At 47.6% G+C, this 24,820-nt stretch overlaps 1 protein-coding gene across 2 annotated transcripts in view; it reads left to right on the forward strand.

The window, feature by feature from the left end:
* Positions 1 to 24,820, forward strand: part of SNX15 (sorting nexin 15) — a 563,181-nt gene that overhangs the window by 274,112 nt on the left and 264,249 nt on the right. For both annotated transcript variants that reach the window (XM_069645084.1, XM_069645085.1), the window contains one exon: positions 18,704 to 18,977. In XM_069645084.1, the coding sequence (XP_069501185.1) occupies positions 18,704 to 18,977 (274 nt within the window). The remainder of the gene's footprint in view (positions 1 to 18,703; positions 18,978 to 24,820) is intronic.

Raw genomic sequence — 24,820 nt, forward strand, 5'->3', positions numbered from 1 at the left:
ACCTTACTTCTGTCCCTTACATTAGAAACTAAAGAATATATTACTGTTCCCGGGAGAATGACTCCCTTCTCCTGGGTTATGGTTAAAGAGTTCCACACAATGCTTCCTTGGTGGGCCAGGAAAATGCCTCCCTTCGAATGGATTGTGTCCTCCCACGTATTCCTCATCTTGTGATAAATCGTTATCTCCAGCTTCGCTGCTTCGGAAAAATAATTTCTAGGCAGAGGGCGCTGTGCTCTAGGTCGTGGCGTTGATTGTCCCTCGACGTACTCTGTCGACGTCACCAATGGTATAAATAGCTCGAGCTGCGCCCGTTGCTTCAGTTCTGTTTTTCCGATCGCTTCGCTATCAAGAACGGCGTGCTTCTATTTTCTGTGAAGAAAATGTTGTCATCTTCGACACCTTCGACATCCAGAACTGGGTTTAAAAAGTGTGCAGATTGTGGATCTAAGATGTCGATCACCGATCCCCCCCGGATTTGTCTCTGGTGTCTCGGTTCCAGTCACCGAACCTACGACTGTGGGTCCTGCCAATCTATGACCGAAAAAGCTCTTCGTGAGAGGAGAGGAAAACTGTCGGTGGGGAGGCAGGTCTCAAAAAAGGTTTCGTCAAAAACACACAAGAAAGCGACTGATTCTAAGGAATCGGATCGCCATAGGCACTCGAAGAGATCTCGATCGAGACACTCTTCGTCGTCATCGAAAAAAAATGAAGAGGAGACATAGATCTCCCTCATCATCTTCTTCTTCAGAGTCGACCGAAGAAATTCGTTGTCCGACTAAAACGGATTCTCCCAGTAAGTGGGAAGAATGCCGCAAAAAGATGATGAAGGTTTTCGAGAATGCGGCGCCGACCCCCTCGAAAGACCCTCGAAAAAGCCAGACCCCTAAAGTCGCTCCATCGGACGACAAAGGGAAGTCCAAGGCTACCATGGCCAAAACCGGTAGCGTCAAGGAATCCAAATAACCTCGAGTCGACGTAAAACCGTCGAAGACTCTTCGTGAGTCGAGCACCTCTCCAGTGCCATGCAAGAAACAGTCGTCGAAGACTTTGAAAACTTCGTCGACGCCCTCGACGTCGATAATTTCGACGCCAAAGCCAAATGCGTCATCGACGCCATTATCGAAGTCATCTTCGAAAACTTCGAAGACTTCGAAGACACCCTTGAAAACTTCGAGGGATTTGCCATTTCCTTCGAAGCAGATGGAAGAGGAAGAAAGGAGATTCACTCCTTTGCCCAGGTCAGACTTTTTCAAATCTATGTCAGCAATCTATGAAGAGTCTGCTTCAGAAGAAGACGGGGTTACTCCTTTGGGAGTTACTTATGGTACAAGACAAGTTCCTGAGGAACTTATTGACCAGGAATCTAGAATGAGAGACCTGAGTGATGCTCTACATTCTGCCAGTGGAGTTGACACATCCCCAGAATTAGAGTTCGCCAAACCTGATCCTGCAGAGCATGCAGATGCTGGGTACGGGGGTCTTATGACCAGGGTAGTTGAATATATGGGTTGGGGTAATACTTCACCCATTTTTGAACAAGATGACATGACGGATATAATCGTCAAGGGACCTCAGAAAGATCCTGTTCTCCCTTTTCACAGGGCCCTTCAAAGGACTGTGGAGAAAAACTGGGAGGAACCAGAAACTATTGCTGCTGCAGATAGCACTTTTCCAAGAAAATATAGACCAGCTGGAACGGATCCTGAATATTTGAATAAACATCCGACTCCAGAGAGTTTAGTCATTCAGGCAGCATCTACTTCAAAACAAACTGCTTATCCAACTATCCCTCCAGATAGAGAGGATAAAAAAATTAATGCCTGGGCACGTAAAGTTTTCACATCAGGCAGTATGGCACTTAAGTCGGCAAATGTCACCTGTACCCTAGCCAGGTTTACCCATACCCTGTGGGACTGTATTTCGGCGGCGGCTGATCATTTTCCGGAAGGCGAGGAAAGGGAAGGCTTCCTGAATATAGTCAAAGACGGGAAGGAGGCAATGGGGGAATGTCTCCAGTCTGGACTGGATACTGCTGATAGTATCAGCAGATCCATGGCTGCAAGCGTTGTGCTACGCAGATTTGCGTGGTTGAGGAAGTCGGGATTTGCACCAGACGTGCAAGCTAGACTCCTCAACATGCCCTTTGATGGCTCGAGGCTCTTTGGCAGAAAGGCTGATGAAAGCCTAGAAAAACTTCAGACCTCGAAAGCGGCAGCTAAATCACTTGGCGCCTCTTTACGTCAGCTTCTAAAACCCTATTCCGGCTCATCTTCCTGGAGGGGTCGTTCTTTTCGATACTACTCCTCTTTTGGTAGAGGAAGAGGGCGGGCTTCTCAAAGGGGCAAAAGAAACTTCCCTCGTGGAACACGAGGAAGAGGTGCAAAATCAGCCTCAAGAGCGGCAACTGTACCCTCAGCCACTCCTGCAGCCGCCTCCAAATCCCTCTGAGACCTTGTTACACAAAACACCAGTGGGAGGCAGGATCACTCAACATCTGAAGGAATGGCGGGGCATTACCTCAGATGCTTGGGCACTGGAAACAGTAGCCCAAGGTTACTGTCTCCCCTTTCTAAAAAGGCCTCAGAATCATCCACCGGGAGCCAACTCCGCCAAAATTCCGGATCCGCTCCTGTTGCAGGAAATTTTAACCCTGCTAGAGAAAGGTGCCATAGAACTGGTACCTGTAGCGGAGAGGAACAGGGGTTGGTACTCCCCATATTTTCTCACCCCAAAAAAGGACGGAGGACTGAGATCCATCTTGGACTTGAGAAACTTGAACAAGTTCCTCAGGAAGGACAAGTTCAAGATGGTGACTCTTTCTCAGATCCTTCAGGCTCTCCAACTCCAAGATTGGTTGGTATCATTGGACCTTCAGGATGCTTACTTTCGTGTGCCAATCCATCCAAAGCACAGAAAGTACCTGAGGTTCGCGATTGGCAATTCTCATTATCAGTTTCGAGTTCTTCCATTCGGGTTGACCTCCGCCCGAGGGTTTTCACCAAACTGTTGGCGGTTGTGGCAGCAAGTCTCAGGAGAGGAGGTATTCACATATATCCCTACCTGGACGACTGGTTGATCAGAGCAAGTTCTCCAGAACAAGCTCAGGAACATCTTTCGATCACCTGCCACTTCCTCCACAAACTGGGCTTCTCCCCCAATTTCAAGAAGTCCCACATGATACCATCTCAGAAACTCCAGTTTATCGGAGCAGTCTTGGACACTTCATCGGGAAAAGCCTCGCCTCCCGAAGTGAGAGCTCTCCACATCCAGCAGATGGTAACGAAGTTTCAGAATGCCCAACATCTACCGGCCTTCGATTTTCTCAGGCTGCTCGGCCTCATGGCATCCTGCATTTTCCTTGTACCAGAGGCCAGGTTGAGAATGAGATCCCATCAATGGGCACTCAGAACTCAGTGGTCCCAGTTCTCAGGGAATATGTCGGATCTTCTGCAAGTCCCGAGCGCAGTTGCTCAGGATCTTCTATGGTGGGCTTGCAACGACAACATTCTCAAGGGAGAGTCTTTTTGGCAACCATGGCCGGAGATAACGGTAGTGACGGACGCCTCACACACGGGGTGGGGAGCACACACCAACGATCTGACAATCAGCGGTCGTTGGTCTCCATCGGAGTCCAAACTACACATCAACCTATTGGAGCTGAGGGCAATCAGACTAGCTCTGAAGGCCTTTCTGCCCTCTGTACAGGGAAAGAATGTCCTGATAATGACGGACAATACAGTGGCCATGTACTATCTCAACAAGAGAGGAGGTGTAGGGTCACTGCCACTGTGCAGAGAAGCAATGCAGCTCTGGTTCTGGGCAATACGAGAAGGAATCTCTCTGTCGGCAATTCACCTAGCCGGAGAGAAGAACACGGCGGCAGACACTCTGAGCAGGCAGAGCACGGTCTCTCATGGGTGGGAGCTGGCTCAGGAAGTCCTTCTGGAGATCTTCGCCCTTTGGGGAACCCCTCAAGTGGATCTGTTTGCCACCGCGATCAACCGGAAGTGCGATCAGTACTGCTCAGGGGAATTTCCTCAGAGGAGCTGTGGGAGACGCATTCGTAGTGGAGTGGAGGTTTCCACTGATGTACGCGTTTCCCCCAGTCCCCGTGATTCCTCAAGTAATCAGGAGATTGAGAAAGTTCAGGAAAACCATAATCCTAATTGCCCCGGATTGGGCCAGGAGAACGTGGTACCCGGACCTTCTAGACATGTCCATCTGCCCTTCAATACGTCTTCCACAAAGAGAGGATCTTCTCTCGCAAGAGGAAGGTCGGGTTCTCCATCCAGAGGTCAAGACACTCAACCTTCACGCATGGTTTCTGAGAGGTTGAGATACAAGGATTGGGATCTTCCGGATGACGTAATGGAAATCTTGCTTTCGGCCAGAAGACCAGCAACAAAGTCTTTGGACCGATGTCGCTGGAACAGGTTTAGTAACTGGTGCAAAGACAAGGATGTGGACCCTTTTCAGTGTGGCACCCCAATGGTACTCTTTTCTACTACATCTAGCTAATCTGGGGCTCCAGATAGGAACAATCAAAGGATACCTTGCTGCGCTGTCCATTTTCAAGGCTCCTCGGAAGAGGTTTCATATTTCAAAATACCATTAATAATTCAATTCTTAAAGGGGCTTACTAATGTATACCCTCCAGTACCTTTTCATGTACCAACTTGGGACTTAAATTTAGTATTAAAATTCTTGACTTGCATACCTTTTGAGCCTATGCACTCATGTCCATTGAGGCTTTTGACTCTAAAAACTGTCCTCCTTGTGGCCCTATCATCAGCCCGCAGGGTTGGCGAACTTTGGGCTCTCTCATGCAAACCACCATATACTATTTTTATAAAGATAAGGTAGTCCTTAAAGTTAAACCTTCGTTCTTGCCAAAAGTAGTCTCGGACTTCCATTTGTCACAAAAAATAGTACTACCAACTTTTTATCCTCCTCCTCCTTATCTGGGTAAAGAAGAGGAGAGATTACACAGATTAGATCCCAAGAGGGCTCTTAGTTTTTACATCTCAAGGATGGCTAAATTGAGACAAGATGACCAACTGTTTGTGGGTTATACTGGTCATAAATTAGGCTTATCTGTAACAAAACAGACAGACCATTTCCCGCTGGATCATATTAGCCATAGTTGAATGCTACAGATTAGCGGGAAAAGAACCACCAGATGGGCTTCGTGCCCATTCTACAAGGGGAATGGCTACTTCTGCGGCTCTAAAGAGGGGAGACCCGGCAGCAGACATTTGTGCAGCTGCAACCTGGAAAATAATGCATACTTTTGTTAAACATTATTGTTTGGACACTGCCTCCTCTAACCAGGGTTTATTTGCAAAGGCAGTTCTGCATTCTGTCCACGAAAACTGAAATTAGTACTCCCACCTCCAAAAATTGATACTGCTATGGGAGCCTATCACAAGATGAGGAATACGTGGGAGGACACGATCCATTCGAAGAACAAGTTACTTACCAACTGTAACGTTCTTTCGACTGGATGTTCCTCCTACGTATTCCTCATCGACCCTCCCATCCTACCCCACAGTACAGTTTACGTTTTCTTACACTTTCCTCTCACGAAGAATATATATATTTCATCGAAAAAACAGAACTGAAGCAACGGGCGCGGCTCGAGCTATTTATACCATCAGTGATGTCGACAGAGTACGGAGTACGTTGAGGGACAATCGACGCCACGACCTCGAGCACAGCGCCCTCTGCCAAGAAAACATTTTTCCGAAGCAGCGAAGCTAGGGATAACGATTTATCACAAGATGAGGAATACGTGGGAGGAACATCCAGTCGAAAGAACGTTACAGTTGGTAAGTAACTTGTTCTTCTCCTGTCATCAAATCTGAGATAGCCTGGGGGAATGACTCCCTTCCTGTTACACTCACCTGGTTCCCACAGGGGCGTCGATCGGACCCGGACAGCTGTGGTGTCCACCAACGTGATGCGTAGTGAAGAGATGACAGTCTGGACTGGCCCGCCTAATTTTGTCTGCTGGACTCGTAGAAGTATTCTCCTGCAAGTGGAGAAAGGGATTTAGCAACCCGTGGACTTTAGTGATGGCCCCCCTCAACTGTTCCCGTTCTCCCCCTAATCACCTCCGATATCGCCTCTTGGTAACCTCACCTTATGTTTTTAAATGATGAGCTCTCCATCCTGCATGGCAAGCAGGGGCGCGTAGATACCAGTTACTTCACTGGTTTGAAGGTACTGGAGGAGTTCTGGAGGAATATTGACTCCAGTGTCTATAAAGTTCAAAGAGTCAAAGAGTTCAATATGTCCGATGTTCACTCTTGTTCCATTCCCTCGTTAGGTTGCAGCTGGGTCCAAAAGAATATTGCCTGGAGGCAGCTGATGGCGTTCAGGTAAGAGTCTGTATTACCAAACACTGTCCGGTAAAAGTTGCATGAGTTTAACTTGCTGTTTTCTCTCCCTTTATAGGTGTGGCATAGAAAGATGCAGCGAATTAAAGGATAATACCTCTGGTGGTAAAGCAGGTAAGCCTATGGTGGCAAAGAGATTGTCTTTGTCGGTTTTCTCGGCTCACCTTGTTATTCCTTTTGTTTTCCCCCCAGGTGCTGGGTTTCGACGAAGAAAATGATGGAGGCAACGGCGAGTTGAAAGATGCAGTGGACTGGTGAGTATAACGCGGCGCTGCTGCTGGCGAAGCGACGCGTGCTGAAATAATGTCCTTTCCAGGCTCGGAGATGTGCTGGGTCCGGAATCGGGTAAGGAATCAAATAATGTCCCTGATCTAACCTCTTCTCCTTTCTTTTCCTTTTGCCTAGGAGCTCCGGATTCGAGGCGGGCGTGGCAGAAGACTGGATGCTGACTTGCAGACACGGTGAGCATTACGCTGCTGGATGCAGAATAACACAAAGCATGAGCTGCTGTTTTGGCGTGGTTTAAATAGCCTGCAAAGTAGTCCCAGGTAAGAAGTCCCTCAGAACCACACCCAAGTAAAAAATAGTCCCTGTAATAAAATAGTCCCATCCAGGCCTCACGTTGGCTTGGTCTCATTTGCAGCATGGTCTGCACAAGGTAAGTAAAGTCTATGAGCCTGGCGCCTAAGGCGCCAGGACTGATTTCTATGATGAGCCTGGCACCTAAGGCGCCAGGACAGAATCCAAACATCCCCCAGCCGGGGCTGTTGGGGTTTTAATGAGTATCTGGATGCCTGCTCCTGGGGCTGATGGATTGATCCGGATGCCCGGGGGTAGGCATCATGACAGCACTCCCCCCCCCCCCCCCCCCCAAGGCCCCTCCTAAAGTTGTTCTTCCCCTTGGCCCTGGCTTGTCTGGGAAGTCCCGATGGAATTTTTTCACCAATTGAGGAGCATGAACGTGGTCACTAGGTTCCCACGACCTTTCTTGTGGTCCGTAACCCTTCCAGTCGATTAAATAAAAAAGTCTTGATTTAACCATTTTAGAGTCCAGGATGTTTTTTACCTCGAATTCAGGTTCTCCATCTATTAGGATGGGTCAGGTGGTTTGGTTAATCTTGTCCCGGGTTGAACTGGTTTTAGAAGTGAAACATGAAGGACAGGGTGAATCCGCATATTAGAGGGTAATTCTAATTTGACGGTCACCGGCTTAATAATGGCCTTAATGGTGTAAGGTCCCAAATATCTAGGATTAAAAGTCCCTTTCAGAGGTATATGTCTTGTAGCCAGCCAAACTTGGTCTCCGATTCGATATGATGGGGTCTCACTTCTATGTTGATCAGCATTTTTCTTGTATTTCTCTTTTGCTTGTTTCAAATGTTTTGTTGCCTCTTTAAAAGCTTGTGTAATAGTAGAATGCAGATGAGTTACTGCCGGCATTTCTAAGTTTTGATGCGAATCGAGTTCTGATGTTCGAGGATGATGTCCATATATGGTATAAAAGGGGCTTTGTCTGGTTCCTGAATGTACAGAGTTATTGTATGCATATTCAGAAATCCATGAAATGTCCTTCCAATTACTTTCGGTTTGGTGGAGCATACAAAGTAGGTATTGTTCAAGGGTCTGGTTGATTCTCTCCGTCTGACCATCGGTTTGGGGATGGTGACTGGTTGATAACCTTACGTCGATTTGTGCCAATTGACAACACTTCTGCCAAAATTGCAAAATGAACTGACTACCTCGGTCAGAGATCAATACGGAAGGAAATCCATGTATTCGAACAATATTTTCGAGAAATTCCTTGGCCAAGATTGAAGCAGAAGGTAATCCTTTTAAAGGAATAAAGTGGGCCATCTTGGAAAAAAGATCCACAATAACTAGAATGGTGTTGAATCCATTACATGGTGGTAGATCTGTAATAAAGTCTAAAGACAAAGTGTGCCATGGTGTGGGTGGAATATCTAAAGGTTGTAAAAGACCAGCTGGTTTCTTCTTTTGACTTTTGTTCTGGGTGCAGATGCCACAAGACAGTACAAATGACTTTACATCTTTTCGCCAGGTGGGCCACCAGAATTGTCTTTTAATTTTAGCTTCAGTTTTTGCAATACCTGGGTGCCCTTCCATCAGAGCTTCATGGTAATTGGAGATGACTTGTTCTTGTAGTTCCTTGTGTGGTAGAAATTGACACCCTTGATAGAAAGGTAGGTCATTGACAACTGAATAATCTGGGCCCTTTTTAACCCAGTCCTGCAGGGCTGCTGAATCGAAAAGTTGTTGGATCTTTAAATGACTATCTTCTAAGGTCTGTAGAGTAGTTATCCCAAGAATTCTTTGTTCAGGAATTATAGGCACCGGTTCCGGGTTCGAATATGCTTCTCCCATCCCAATTCAGGATAAAGCGTCTGCCTTACCATTCTTACAACCTGGTCGATAAGTGATCACGAAATCGAATTCGGCAAGGAATAAGGCCCATCGAAGTTGACGCGGTGATTGGGCCTTGGCTGTTTTTAAATACTGCAAGTTCCTGTGATCGGTGATTACAGTAATGGTATGCCTGGCACCGAGAAGATAATGCCGCCAAGCCTTGAAGGCGGATTTGATGGCTAACAACTCTTTATCGGTAACCGCATAGTTTAATTTGTGGGCCGAGAATTTTCTGGACCAAAATGCTACTGGATGAAGTTGGCCGGTTTCCGGATCCTTCTGGGACAGGACAGCCCCCATGGCTAAACTGGATGTATCGGTTTCAACTATGTATGGGAGCTCGGGCGTGGATGCTTTAAGACAGGTGCCGACGTGAATTTCAATTTCAGTTCTTGGTAGGCTTTTTCAGCCTCTTCGGTCCAGAAGAAGCGTTTGTTTTCTCGCAAAAGTGCTGTGATGGGGTGTACAACATATGAGAAGTCAGGAATAAATCTGCGGTAGAAATGAGCAAAACCAAGCATGCTTTGCACCCCTTTAACTGAACTGGGTGATGGCCACTTGAGAATTGCGTCCACCTTTCGAGAGTCCATTCAGACTCCTTTTGGAGTCAGGATAAATCCAAGGAATTCAACTTCTGTAGCATGAAAAAAACATTTTTCCAATTTTGCATATATCTTGTGCTGGCGTAGTTTTTCAAGGACTGCACAAACGTGCTTAACATGGTCTGATTCTGAGGAGGAGTACACTAGAATATCGTCTATCTATACGACAACACAGACGTCAATGAGTTCACGAAGGACATCGTTCATAAAATACTGGAAGGCTGCTGGTGCATTGCACAAACCGAAGGGCATCACCTGATATTCAAATAATCTGTACTTGGCGCGAAAAGCGGTCTTCCATTCGTCGCCCTTCTTTACATGTACCAGATGATATGCCCCTCGGAGATCTAATTTAGTGTAGATGCAAGCATCCTTTACTTGGTCTAGTAGTTCTGGGATCAGAGGCAATGGATATCGGTTCTTCACCGTGATCTGGTTTAATGCGCAGTAGTCTATGCACGTTCTGAGGTCACCTTCCTTTTTGGGCACGAAGAATAAAGTTGAAGATGCGGGGGACTTAGATGGACGAATGAAGCCATTAGCAAGGTATTGGTCCAAGTATTGTCGTAGGTGACGGTTTTCGGGTTCCGTAAGGGCGTAGATCCTACTGCATGGAGGTTGTGCACCGGGTATGAGGTCGATTTGACAATTGTATGATCTATGAGGAGGTAAGGTGTTTGCCTGTTCTTTTTGGAAAACATCCTGGAATTCTTGATATTCCTGAGGTAACTGCATGACTGGATTAGCGACTGTGGCCAGGCTTTTGTTCAAGGTTTTTTCCGGGTAACAGTTGTGTGCACACTCCGGGAAGGTTACTCCCTTCTCTCGCCAATCAATACAAGGATTATGTGTTTCCAACCAAGGTATCCCCAGTATTATTTGGAACTGCGGGGCTTTGATTAAGTCAAACACAATAGTCTCTCGATGCCCATCTTGAACCAACAGTGTCATCTCTGTGGTGGAATGAGTTACAGGTCCAGAGGCAATTTCAGTTCCATCGACTGTGGTGATAACATCCGAAGGGGTCTTTTTGCAGAGAGGTAGATTCATCCTAGAAGCCAATTCGTGGCCCACATAGTTTCCTACGGCCCCGCTATCAATGTATGCCCTAACTACGTGCATACGTGATGGCTGCCTTGGATCAATAAGGACCATTGGTATGATTAGGTGCAAGGTCTGAGTGTCCTTCTTTAAGCTCGGCAAGCGGACCTCTACGCTTGTCGGGCATGGTCGTTTCCCGAATCAGGATCTGTTTGATTTCTATCAGCAACTCCGACTACTTTCTTGGATGGTTTTATAGGGCAATCCCGTAGAAAATGTCCTGAGGCCCCACAGTACAGACACAACTGCATCTGTCGTCTCCTTTCTCTTTCTTTTTGAGTTAAGGGTCCCTTAACCCCCCCGATCTGCATTGGTTCTGATGCATCTGTTCCTTTGGGAGTAACATTGGGTTTAACCAATACCCGATTCTCGAATTTAGCTCGATCAGCTTTTCTATTCTGAAGTCGGTGGTCTAGCTGGACCACTAAGTCTGTATATTCTGCGCAATCCTGAGGTGGGTTCACAACTTGGGCCAAAACATCCTTGAGTTCACCCCGAAGTCCACGATGAAATAATGTAATTCGCTTTACCTCTGGCCATCCGGTTTCCACCACCAACCTATTGAAGGTTGCAATATAAGTTAGCAGGTTCTGGTTTCCTTGTTGTAGGGATAGAAGTTTATCCAGGGCCTGTCCCTGTGAATGTCTGGCGAATAGTCTTTCCATGCTCAATTGAAAACCCTGAAAATCCCGAAGAAGAGGGTCATCCTGGTTGACTAATGGAATTGGCCAATCCGCTGCGCTGCCACTAAGGTATGACAATACAAAGGCTACTTTGGCTTGGTCGTTTGGAAAAGCTCCTGGTCTGCATAAAAAGTGCAAGCGGCATTGGTTCATGAACAAGACGAACCTTTTCGGGTCCCCAGCAAAGCTTTCGGGTGGAGCTAAAGGAATGCTCCCTGGTAGAGCCACTTGCACAGGGCTGCTCGATGAAATGGGGGTTGAATTCCCCCCAAGTCCAGGTAGTGGTGTTTGCCCGGCTTGGTTTTGCAGCAGTTGTCTGGCAAGATCATCAGTGCGCTCCTTTGACACAATCAGTTCTCTCCTGAGGGCATTAGTTTCTTGGCACGCGGAGTGCACTTCTGCCCTAAGTTCTCCTAACAATTGGGCTAGTTGGTCGGTTTCTGAGGTCTCCATTACGCCCGGGTGGGGATTTGTAGATAGGCTTCGTGTTCTGTTACGCTCACCTGGTTCCCACAGGGGCGTCGATCGGACCCAGACAGCTGCGGTCTCCACCAACGTGATGCGTAGTGAAGAGATGACAGTCTAGACTGGCCCGCCTAATCTTGTCTGCTGGACTCGTAGAAGTATTCTCCTGCAAGTGGAGAAAGGGATTTAGCCACCCGTGGACTTTAGTGATGGCCACCCTCAACTGTTCTCGTTCTCCCCACTAATCACCTCCGATATCCCCTCTTGGTAACCTCACCTTATGTTTTTAAATGATGAGCTCTCCATCCTGCATGGCAAGCAGAGGTGCATAGATACCAGTTACTTCACTGGTTTGAAGGTACTGGAGGAGTTCTGGAGGAATATTGACTTCAGTGTCTATAAAGTTCAAAGCGTTCAATATGTCCGATGTTCACTCTTGTTCCATTCCCTCGTTAGGTTGCAGCTGGGTCCAAAAGAATATTGCCTGGAGGCAGCTGATGGCGTTCAGGTAAGAGTCTGTATTACCAAACACTGTCCGGTAAAAGTTGCATGAGTTTAACTTGCTGTTTTCTCTCCCTTTATAGGTGCAGCATAGAAAGTTGCAGCGAATTAAAGGATAATACCTCCGGTGGTAAAGCAGGTAAGCCTATGGTGGCAAAGAGATTGTCTTTGTCGGTTTTCTCGGCTCACCTTGTTATTCCTTTTGTTTTCCCCCCAGGTGCTGGGTTTCGACGAAGAAAACGATGGAGGCAGCGCCGAGTTGAAAGATGCGGTGGACTGGTGAGTATAACGCTGCGCTGCTGCTGGCGAAGCGGCGCGTGCTGAAATAATGTCCTTTCCAGACTCGGAGATGTGCTGGGTCCGGAATCGGGTAAGGAATCAAATAATGTCCATAATCTAACCTCTTCTCCTTTCTTTTTCTTTTGTCTAGGTGCTCCGGATTCGAAGCGGGCGTGGCAGAAGACTGGATGCTGACTTGCAGACACGGTGAGCGTTACGCTGCTGGATGCAGAATAACACGAAGCATGAGCTGCTGTTCGAGCGTGGTTTAAATAGCCTGCAAAGTAGTCCCAGGTAAGACGTTCCCCAGAACCACACCCGAGTAATAAATGGTCCCTGTAATAAAATAGTCCCATCCAGGCCTCACGTTGGCTTGGACTCATTTGCAGCATGGTCTGCATAAGGTAAGTAAAGTCTATGAGCCTGGCGCCTATGGCGCCAGGTCTGATTTCTATGATGAGCCTGGCGCCTAAGGCACCAGGACTGAATCCAAACAGCCCCCAGCCGGGGCTGTTGGGGTTTTAATGAGTATCTGGATGCCTGCTCCCGGGGCTGATGGACTCGATCGGGATGCCCGGGGGTAGGCATCATGACACTTCCCCAGGCCACAAAGTTCCAAACAATACTTTCTTTGTGGGCCAGGAGAATGCCTCTATTCTCCTAGCGTTCAGTCTCGGTGTTAGGAGGGTCCGCAACCCTGACTTCTCTTCTTTGAACTGGCCCACTTGGTTTACTGCTTTGCCAAGTACTGCCACGAGGAAGATGACTCGTATCACTCTCTCTTGGTTTGCCTCCCAGACCCTCGTCTCTCTTCTCCTTTGAATTGACCCACTGTTACTCACCACCCCAAATCAGCCTGGGGCGTTGATAAGTAAGAGTGAATGAGGACGTTCTCCAGGTAACCACCTGCCGGCCAGGCTTCACCAAAACTCAGCTGAAAAGAACTCTTCTTTATGGTATACCCCTCTGCTATTCTAGCTTTAGACAGACAGAGGTGTTGATCATACAAAAGAGCAGGGAACACACGCACCGCCAGAACCAAGGCTGTAAAAGAAACACAGGATGGTTAATGTCTAAATACACAAACAGTGTACAAGCAATGCCCTAGTGATCTTTCTTAATACTTGGTGGTTTTGGTCGGAGACGCTTATATTCTGAACCTAAACAGAATACAAAGTATCTTAACTCACTATTCCTGGAACTTAGGACATCACAGTACTAATGAGGAGCAAAGGAAACAGGCTTACCCAGATGGAATGTAAGTCGGTCTGAAAGGATGTTAACAGTCCAGGACAACAACGAAGGGATAAAACAACAAAAGGGTGAGTTAGTACAGGTAAACTTCCTCAGGCGGCACGAGGGTCGCACTGGGTACGGGATGGTGCACAAAGCATGGAAGCGTCCAGGAGTGCACATGTTTTGGATCCTGAAAAAACTGTCTTTAAATGTCTGTGGTTTAATATGGCAGAAATGAAGGAGGAACTGAATGGTTCAGATTGTAAACGCGTGTGTAATTCTAGTGAAGGAGAGGAGGAGAAGCTATCTGAGGCAACCCTGCAGTAAGGTGAAATAGGTTCTCAGACATACGTAATAAGAAGGCACAATAGCTATTCCGCAACGGGGAGATGTCCAATGCTAGCCGCTGCAGGTAACATGATACTAAACAGGGCTTACCGGAGTGGTAGACCGCTGATATGCACGGGAGCCGGAATGCGAATTAATTCATCCACGCGAAGGTACGTATCAGCAGAACGTTAGGCAGAAAGGCATCCGAAGGCAGGCTGAGTCGGCAATGGGAGGCGCAATAATGAGTGGGACGCAAAGCAGAAAAATATCCAGGAAAACAGGCCAGGTCAGCAACGGGAGGTTCGGTAACAAGTAGGACTTTGAGCAGAAGGATACCGTAAGACGTCCCAGTCGACAACAAAGTCAGCAGGCTGAAAGGTACCAAGAATTAGGAAGTAGGGAAATCTGGGGATGTAGCCAAGTCAGTTTTCATAGAAGTAGAATTTCGGATGAATAACGCTACAAATAGACATGCCGTTGCTCCGTTGAACGCCGGATTTAAACCCCAGGAGGGGCGGCGGGTCCACGGCGAAGCGTTGTAAATGCGGGCCGCTGGCGAGTCACGTGAACTGGCGTAAGCCCTGTTGCCAGCGTTTGCATTTAGAAACAGATCCAATGGTATGTTTACACCGCAGGGCAGCCTTCATATGTGTAACACCCACTTGGTTAACTTCCCTGGCCAGTACTGCCACGAGGAAGATGACTCTTATCTCTTTTAGGGTCACTGGCCATTCTTTGTCTCTCAGTGGGTTTATCCTTTACACTGTTGTGAGGGACTCTTGCTCCCAAGTTCTCTTTATGGTACCTCAGGTCCTCAACCCTTCCCTAGTGATGAACAGGTTTTGTTTCACCACTGCAATGAGGAGAAGGTTTGTAGGCTTTCTGCCCCTACCGTGCCACCCAAGCATTATGGTTGCAAATGGGCCTGGAACAGCTGCATGCATCTTCTTGTGCCCTGCGTCTCTGCCAGGTCTCTCGTGTCACACCTTACCCTGTGGATGGCTTTGACGTGTCGCTGGGTCTTCCTCAGATTGCGGGCGTTCCGTTTGGCTTCTCTGGCATCTTGCTTTCCCTGCAACTGTGTGACAGCATTCACGGCTGCCTTCTGCGTTCCTTCCTCCTCTCGACATTGCTGTGTGCTGGTCTGCTCCTGCATACCTCCCGATCAGCAGACTGCCAGCATCCTTGGAGTTCTCGCCCTCTGGATCAGTAACACAGGTTTGTATCTCCCGAGTTGGGTGCGCAGCACACCTGCCGTCCACTGTGACTGCCCGAGACCCAATGTTTAGTCCATTGTCGATTTGTTGTTTTATACAATGATGCCAGCAGTTTCTAGGCCCATTGTATAAATCCTTCTTCTCTTTCGCAGGTTTCATCTTTATTGCTCCATGGGCCAACTCGTCCCAGTTCTTGGATTACCTAGATTCCTGATGTTCTTCTTCGTCTCAGTACTTTCCCGGACCTTGAGGTAGTCTGCTTTATAACAGTACATAGGTCTACTGTCTACAAAGAGGTTAGCAGGGGAAGGAGAGGCTGGAGTATGTGAGTGTGTTATGTTCTCATAAGGGCTGTACCAGGGGCACCGAGTATGCAGGTGCTCCGGGGCCCGGGCACCCGCCGGCATAATGAAGCCGGGGCTGAGATCCCCACCCTCACCCCCTTCCCCCCGCCCCTCCCCTCCCCCCCTGGGTCAGAGAAAAGAGACAGTATGGATGGCCCTTTGTTCCATCCATACTGTGTCTCTCTCTGGCCCGGGTAAAAAACGATTTTTATAAATTGAGGAAGAGATGCAAAGGAAGAGGCTCTTGCTTTGCATCTGTCCTTCAATTTCTAAAAATCGTTTTGGGTTGGCTATACGAAATTAAGGCACAGATGCAAAGCAAGAGGCTCTTGCTTTGCATCTGTCCCTCAAATGCTTACCCTCCTTGAGCTATCAACCTGTATATAAAACATTACTGTTAGGACCTTGTAGGATCAGTCCATGAATTTGGATGGATTTCCACGTAACACAAATGCTGCATACAATGTCTTCCAGAATCCGGTTTCGGGGGAAACCCAAAACCCATGCCTGAGCTGCCCCACAATACTGCACCTGCCGTGATAAAGTGTGAGATGTGCGTGTGAAGCAAGTGGCTGTCGCGGATGCCGGGGCTTTCATGACAGTCTGCTTTCCCCAGTACTCGGACCCTCATTTTCGAGCTTAGATTAGCTGTTGTTTTACATTTAAATACTTGCAAGAAACGGGGTGGTTTGCACTTGGGTTTGTCAAATTTCCCTTTGGCACTTTCATTTGCTTCAGCAGAGCATTTAAAATGGGAAGCAATTAAGGGAAGCTAGCTGCAGACATAGCAGTGAGTGAAAAATGGGGAGTGGCTATGAACTGTGGCATGTCACATAAGAGTTGTGAAGGACGGGTAGTTAGAAGTAGGGGAGATGGATAAACTGCATGCTGTGTGAAACAGTGTTTGCAAACAGGTTATGGTATCATGCATTTTCTTTCACTGTTTCTTTAAGTCTTGAGAGTACAGTTGTAAAACCCAGGCAGACTTTATGTTTACATTTTGCATGCTGGTACTTGTAATCTTCTGTTTAGGATGGGGAAAATAACTTTTTTGTTCATAGTGAGACTGTAATTGTTAGGAGTTCTATGAAGAATAGACAGGTCCCTTCTTCTCCCGTGCCACCTATGGCAGCCACGTTGGACCCACCGTTATCTGGCGGCAGTCGGGAGGTTCCCTATGTAAATATCCACAATTAAGATTATCCTATCCCTTTCCATGATGGCCACCATGTAAGGTCATGTTCCCCTCCCAAGATGACTGACCACACCAGGCGGCATCAGCACATTATTGACACAAAGTGCGCAAAGCTAAAAGGGAAGAAGAAACAAACAACTGCGTCTTGCAGACGCGAACTACGATGCAACCCGGATCATCACGTATCTTAGGTAATTAGCCTTTCTACGATGCAACACGGATCATCACGTATTTTAGGTAATTAGCCTTTATTTTCCAACCTTGTTCCTTGTCTATTGTTTTTTCGCCGTGTGCAGCAATGCACTGGGCAAGAGGTGCCAGGTATTGGTTGAACAACCAGGGAGAGAGGTTAGACCCCTGGGGGAATCCTCAGGTGGAGAGAGAGATAGAGGAGAGGAAGGACCCAAGTTGGACCTGGGAGGGTCGGTCGGAGAGGAAAGAAGTCAGCCAGGCCAGAGCCTGATCAGTGATACCCAGGTTATCACGCAGCCGGTTGAGCAGGATGGCATGGTTGACTGTGTCAAAGGCAGAGGAGAGATCAAGTAGGATGAGGACAGAGGGGATGTTAGAGTCGAGGTTAGATAGCAGGTCTTCACGGATGTTCAGGAGAGCAGTTTCCGTGCTTCTGGCTGCTCTGAAGCCAGACTGATGGTCATGGAGACAGCCAGCAGAATCAGTGTGAAGGTTGAGCTGGGAGATGGACAGCTTTTCCACCTGAACTGTTTGAAATGGGTCAACCGGGTTCCCACTAGTTACACTCACTATTAGGAGTTGGAAACTTTAGTATTCCTGGTGGAATAATCACGGTCTTGTTGGGGGGTGGGTGGCAAGCATGTGATATCCCCCCTCATCCACCTTCCGGGAGGCACTTCAGGTCGCAGGCTGGCCTTTGCAGCTCATCCCCCTCCCATGAAAATGGGGAGTTCTGTCGGCTCCATAGACGCCAGGAATTGATACATTTCCTTCCTACATATAACTTTCACATGCAAAATTACTTTTCTACAAAGGCGACTGTATGTCCTCTACACACACACACTAGTGAAAGAATAGAATGAATGTATAGAGTTGGGACTGGAGAATAGAAATGAGTAAACTGTACCACTCAACGTTTGGACCTCGGCTATTAAAGGATTTGGGCACCTGCTCTGGGTTTGTCGTTAGTTGGGTGATCCCCTTTTAATTAGAAGAACTGCACAGGTTTTGACATATGAATATGTCGAGGCGTCATTCCCGCCAGGTCTGACCTGGCGGGTTTAACACCACCCGCCTGCAGGAGGACGTGGACACACCGGGACCATCACGAGAAAGTGCCGGTGTTTCCACTTCCCCATTCCCATTGAGTCCTATAGGACTCAATGGGAATGGGGATTAACCGAATTCCGCCTCTGGAATTCCCGGGTCACCGGCGTCGTAATGCCCCGGTAATCACGGAGGCGGAATGGTAATACGAGTCCGGCGGTACCTGCCAGAATTTCAGGCACGGTTACCGCCGGACTCGTAATGAGGCCCATATGATCTTTTCAATCTGGAAGTATATTTTAAGTGTGTACCAATTGGTAGGAATGGTGTTGCATCACTGTTGGTGGAAGTGTCGGGACTGTGCCTCAGAAAGACGGCAAATTGATAACATTTTTCAGAGGTGTTCTGGGCTTCTTTTTCCGATAGTCGCAGTACTGCTACCTGAAGGTAGAGCTACCAAGACTGGATAAGTGATATTGCATGTAAGCAACTTTCCGATATTATTTACCCATTTTAGAGTTAAGTGGTGTGACTGCTGTTATTTACGTGGCAGGAGCTCCGTGGAGGATATTTAAGGGGGTGCAAATAATACACAAGGAGGCCAGGAAGGAAACAAAATTAGTTTGCAAAGATGCAGCATTTTCTGGCACACCTGCTAAATTCTTTTATTTGGTTTTCAATGCTAGGGTGGGGAGGTGAAAAGCCGAACGGAGGTGCTCGAGGCGGTGGAGGCCTGTGGTGAGGAAGTGTTGCCCCCGCCACTCATTCCACAGTCGTCTGCAATCGGTTGTTTGAACGGTCAATGGGACGAGGCATCAGGGGGCAACACGGAGGCCACAGGAGATGTGATACAGGAGAGCACCGTGGAACCAGTGGCGGAAGGCGGTGGGACCACCCTGGCGGAGCCCAATAATGATGTCCTTGAAGAAAGGGAATTTGAGGCCTTTGGAGATCTAAAGGGTAAGTGGTGTATAGTGTAAGCTCTCTTTAATGTTCTCACGATCTTTGTTCCTATCTTTTAATTGAAATGCCAAAGAATTGACTTAGTGTATGTGTCCCGTTGTTTAAACCTGGCAGTTGAATATTAAGATATCTGAAGCATGCACCTTTTACAAGCGCTCATTTCGCATACCGAATGCGGAGAGCAGCCTCCGAATAGATGTTGCTCTACACACCCACCTGGGTCAGTCATGGCATGCTGTAGCACTCTGCATTACTTCCCTTATATTTTATACTGCACGCCTGAAGCCTATTGCTTGGTTACTACTTCTTGTATTCTTTTGCTGACTGTTTCTGTGGAATCCTCTGTCTGTTGCATTGGTGCTTTAAACATAATCACTTTAAGTTCTCTTTATTTTTTTTCCCTTTTATTTTATATGTATGTTCCTGTTAGTTCTTCCATCTTGTTGCCATCTGTCATGTAGTCTTTACCCATCTTTGCAGCAACATCATACCTCCACCATTAAATCTGTTACTGTATTAATCTGTGTGACTGTCTCTTTACTGCCACAGCATTTTTGTCTTTGCATGCAACAAATCGAGCTTCTAAATGAGGTGCAGCAATAAGTTGGTGGCCGGTACATATGACTATTCATGCTTTACATGTCTTCTAGAGCTTTATTAATGGAAATTCCCAGATGCACAGTGTTAATGTCAAATAGGTATATTTGAATGGCACCAGTTGGCCTCAGGAGCCAAAAGTAGCTCCTGGTAGCTGTTGGTGTCAGACTAGCCAGGCTCTTCTAGGCCCTATTCATGAGCTAAATAGCTCCCATATCCCAGCAATTTCAAACCCTGATTTCTGTGAATTAATCTTCAGAACTTGATCATTTGCGCCATGTATCTGCTGGTTAATTCAGAGTTTGGCCTGCCCAACTTGCATGAAACCTATATATCTCTGAAACCTTGCCATTTTACTTGGTATATACACTTCATTTTAGAGGGAGCTGGTACAAAAGGTGCTTTGAGAAACATTGTTTCTCTGCGAAGATGTTTTTCCTAGGCAGGCAATGTGGCTGTACAGTATGAGCTGTTAACCTTTTGAGCAAAAGCGAACATGTTTGTTTTAAATGTCACCAGAAACTGGAAACTGACAGTCAAAATACTGGGCTGATATCCATAACATCCCATCTGTCTTTCGATAATCAAACAGCATTCCGTACAAAATAGTGCTTTTTAAAGTTTTTTCCAATTTCAATTTTTATTGGTGTATATGCAATTACAATTCAATGCAGATTTCCCGCAAACATTCCCACATTATGAAACCCCAAACAAGTTACCAGTGTTTTCACCCCTTCCGCAACAAACTTTAACACCCCCCTACCCCCAGGTCCCTCCCTAACCCCAACTGTTCTCTGGAGGATCCAGGGCAATCCCCTCTTAGATCACTCCGGGTCATGAGTTTTTGTTGTTATGAATGCATACTGTGATATCTGGGTCTCGGCGGCGACACGTTAGTTATATTTGGCATTGTCCACTGTTTATCTCTTCAATAGTGCCGACTTCCTGCCATCTGTGGGGGGTGGGGGGGCAGGTCAGCTGCACTCTCCTCTCTTCATTCCCCTCACATACATGACTCTTCCCCCAATTCAAACTCCTGCAGGTTTTCCGGGTCATATTTTGCCAGAAAAGTTGCCCATTCATAGCTCTTGTCGGGACTAGATTATGTATTTGCCTGGTCAGTTCCTCCATCCTGTACAGGTCCAACGCCTTAGCTGCCCATTCTGGCTTACTCGGGAGTCTCACTCTTTTCCATCCTCCTGCCAGGCATGCCCTCGCTGCTAGTAGAAGATAATGTGACATATGTGGGAGCCTTACCCATTCATCCTCAGACGTTTCCATCCCAAATAGGACCATTAGGGGATCTATACTCCTTTCTATTCCCTCCAAGCCCTTTATCCACCCTAGCACCTAATTCCAAAATTGCTGCACCTTCTCACAACCCCACGATATGTGCCAGTAGTCGGCTCTTTGGCCACATTTCCGCCAGCAGTGGGGGGTCTGCCCCCGGGAACTTTTTCCCCAGTCTAGCCTAGTCCCACTTCCATCTATACAATAACTTGAGTCCATGCAGTTTATATTGACAAGCCACTGACGTGCGATGGGCGTTTAGGCATAGCTTCTTCTAGTGTTCTGCGTCCATCTCCCACCCCAGATCCCTATCCCATCTCAATTTGAGAGCGTTCACGCCCTCCCCTTTAGCTTCCAGCAGCGATTGATAGTCTTGAAATGAGACCCCTAGTGCCACCCGCTGTGTCTAACGCTCTTTCTGTATGTGTCAATTCCCTCTGGAGTTCTCTCTTCCATCCCTCAGCCATTAGTACTCCCGTCAGTTGCAGATACTTAAAGACAGAGATGTTCCCTATCCCACGGGCCACTTCAAGGTCTGCTATGTCTATGAATGTATCCTTCTTTAATACCTGGCCTACTCTCTCCAACCCTGCCTCAAACCAATCTTGGAACCTCTCATGTTGTGGTATGTTATCCCCTATAGAGGTGGATGGGGGGGCACATACATAGCTCAGTGGTGACGGCCACTTTGTAACCCCTTCCATCTCCTTTCTGACCTTCCACAACGGGCCCAAAATCCTATGCGCATGGACTCTGCTCGGTATCGCTCTGAACGGGGCCCAAAGCCATTCCCCCAGCGTGACCAGACGGAAGAGAACATTTTCTATCTCTACCCTCTGCTTGTCCATGTCTATGCGCTGATGTGCGACCAGAGCTCTAAATTGAGCCCCCCTATAATAGGTTTGCATGTCTGGTAGCCCCACCCCTCCTTTCTCCTTGGGTTGTACCAGGAGCTTGTAGGCAACCCTTTGCTTCTTCCTATCGCACAGGAATTTTAGCATTTTCTTTTTCAAGTCTGCAAAGTGTATCTCTGGGATTTCTATTGGGAGCGCCTGATATAAATATAGCATTCTTGGGAGAATTACCATTTTCAATGCGTTTAACCGCCCCAGCCATGAGATCGTCAGTTTTGACCATTTCTCTAGATCCTCAGAGAACTTGCGTATGAATGGAGGGAAGTTGCATTCGCACAATTTACCTAGTTCCCTCTGTATTCTCGCCCCTAGCTACAGTGTTATCCCTTTCCACCGGTATCCCCAGGTCGGACCATCTCATAAGATGTTCTTCCGTACGTTCTCCTAGAGGTAGGAGGGTTGACTTGCCAATATTTACCTTGAAGCCGGACACTTTCCCATATTCCCTTATGCCTTTGAGCGCCCTCTGTACCGACTCCCCTGTGTCCGATAAGTACAGGAGAATATCGTCAGCATACATGCTTACTTTGATTCCGCTCCCCCACCTCTATCCCCTTCATCAGGTCATCCTTCCTTATCCTTTCACCCAGTGGTTCCATCGCCATTGGGAAATAGCAGGGGCGAGAGGGGACACCCTTGTCTAGTCCCTCTTTTTAGGAAGAACTCTCTAGATCTATTCCCGTTGACCACCACTCTGGCTGTTGGCTCCAAGTAAATTGCCCTAATCCCACTACACATTCTGTCCCCTACCCCTATTTTGTGCAATATTGCAAAGAGGAAGCCCCACTCCACCCTATCGAAGGCCTTTTCGGCATCTAAGCTTAATAGTGCTTGCTCCCCGGGCTGCCCCAAATATGTTCCATTGGGCCAATATTCTAATTGCATCTGGGCCTTGTCTGCCTGCTATGAAGCCCATTTGATCCTGGTTTATTAAATGGGGAAGCTTCTCTTCAAATCTCGTCACTAGGATTCTCGTAAATATGTTCTCATCTACGTTTAGGAGTGAGATTGGGCGGTATGAGGAGCAGTGGGTCGGGTTCCTGCCTTCTTTTGGAATGACAGATATCAAGGCCCTACTAAATGTTGCGGGGGGCTTTCCCAGTGTCTAGAATGTGGTTGAATAATTTTACCATATGTTGTGTCAGGACTCGTGTTTCTTCTAAAACCCTATCGTGTAGCCAGCTTCCCCTGGGGCCTTCCCGTTGGGGAGGCGTGATATCGCATTGTGGACCTCTTCAGCTGTAATTGGGCTATTTTAAGTGCTCTATCTCTGGGCATGTGGATTTTGCCATGTGTATCCCCCTTAAGTATTCCTTAACCTCCTCCTCCGTGCCTTGTGCTTGTGCTTTGGTAGCATATAGTGTTTCGTAATATTGGGTAAATCCCTCACAAATATCAGTCAGTTCGTGCTGGGCCCCTTCCCCTCCCCTGGGTCTTCCAGTTTTGTCACCCACCTTTCAGTTCTCTGGGCCCTGAGTCTTGCAGCCAGGAGTGCGTCGGCCTTATCGCCCTTCTCGTAGTACTTCTGTTTCAAGTATCTTAATTTCCATAAGGTTTCTCCCATGCCCAGCACCCTCAACTCTGCCCTTTTGGCCATCACCTGCTCTCTTAGCTCTGTTACGTCCTCCTTTGCGGAATGCATCCTCTCTTCCCTTTCTGCTATTTCTTTGCAAAGTCTTTCTTCCACCAGGCCCCTCTCCCACTTCCGCTTCGCCCCCTCTCTCATCAACAGACCTCTCCAGGGGGCTTTCCCCACATCCCAAACCGTTTCCACATTCACTTCCCTGCTGTCGTTAAACTAAAAATATTCAGTTATCTCTTTGGCCAGGAGGTCAGAGAAAATGGGATCATTCCAGAGCGAGTCGTTGCATCGCCATGAGCCCCGACCACGAACCCTACGCAGTCCCTCAACATCCAGGGTTGCAGTTACCATGTCATGGTCAGACCACCCCACAGGCCTAATGCTACTATCCATAACCCTCGAGCCTTGGCCCTTATTTATTAGAAGGTAGTTGATCCTCGTGTATGTTTTATGTGGTGTTGAAAAGAATATGTATCCTTCCTCCCTCAGGTGCTTTAGTCTCCATACATCCAATAGACCTCGCCGGTCCATTGCCAACCCTAGGTGACCCAATTTGTCCACCCCCTTGTCTGTACTCGCCTCCCTTGCCTTCCTGTCCCAGGTTTCATTTGCCCAAGAGTTAAAGCCTCCTCCAATGACATACAAATCTGCCTCCCATTCCTGTATTTTGTCCAGTGCTTCCCCTAAAAATCTCTCTAGTCCCTGGCTCGGGGAGTACACTGCCGCTAATAACAGCTTGACTCCCTCCAATGTACCCTCACATATTAGCAATCTTCCCTCTAGCAGGTTTGTAACTTCAGTGCCTGTGGAGTATTATGCCCACTCCACCTTTTTTGGTACCCCCGATGCACAGTGAACCTGTCCTATACCCCCTCCTCTTAGTGCCTGCTCCTCCCCCCATTTCAGCCACCAAGAATCGGACATCCAGGGAGGCTTTCCGAAATTCCCTTATAACCAGGGATCTTTTGGTAAGGCAATTCAGTCCTTTCGCGTTAAACGTGGCCACCTTCAGACCCTTAGTGGCTTCACCTTTCCCCATCACATGTGTTTCCCTTTGCACTTATCACCTCTTGACCCATTGCTGAAGCCTCCTTAAGTTCTGTGCTCCCTTTCATCAGGGAGTCGTGCTCAAGGTATTTAATAGCCGCCAATCTGGAGCCAGATAACTTACCCAACTTTCTACTTAGAATTAAAACTAACCCAAAAGTTAGGAACATAAATGTGAGAGACACCCCCTCTCTCACCGGGGGCCACTGTAGAGTGGTTGGTAATGTCACCCTCCAGCAATTCTCCAGTTCTCCCAAGCAGCTGCCCGGTCCTCATAGTCTGGGTCACAGCGGTTCATCCTCCCCACTCAGCCGTCTTACTCAGTCTGCTGCTATTGTGGTGATGGCACTTTTCGTGGTGAGGGTCCATTAAGCCTCATGAACATCCGCCCTGTCTGTCCTCTCCTCCTC

Source organism: Ambystoma mexicanum, chromosome 2p, assembly GCF_040938575.1.
Source record: "Ambystoma mexicanum isolate Mex_15411 chromosome 2p, UKY_AmexF1_1, whole genome shotgun sequence".
NCBI classification, from domain to species: domain Eukaryota; kingdom Metazoa; phylum Chordata; class Amphibia; order Caudata; family Ambystomatidae; genus Ambystoma; species Ambystoma mexicanum.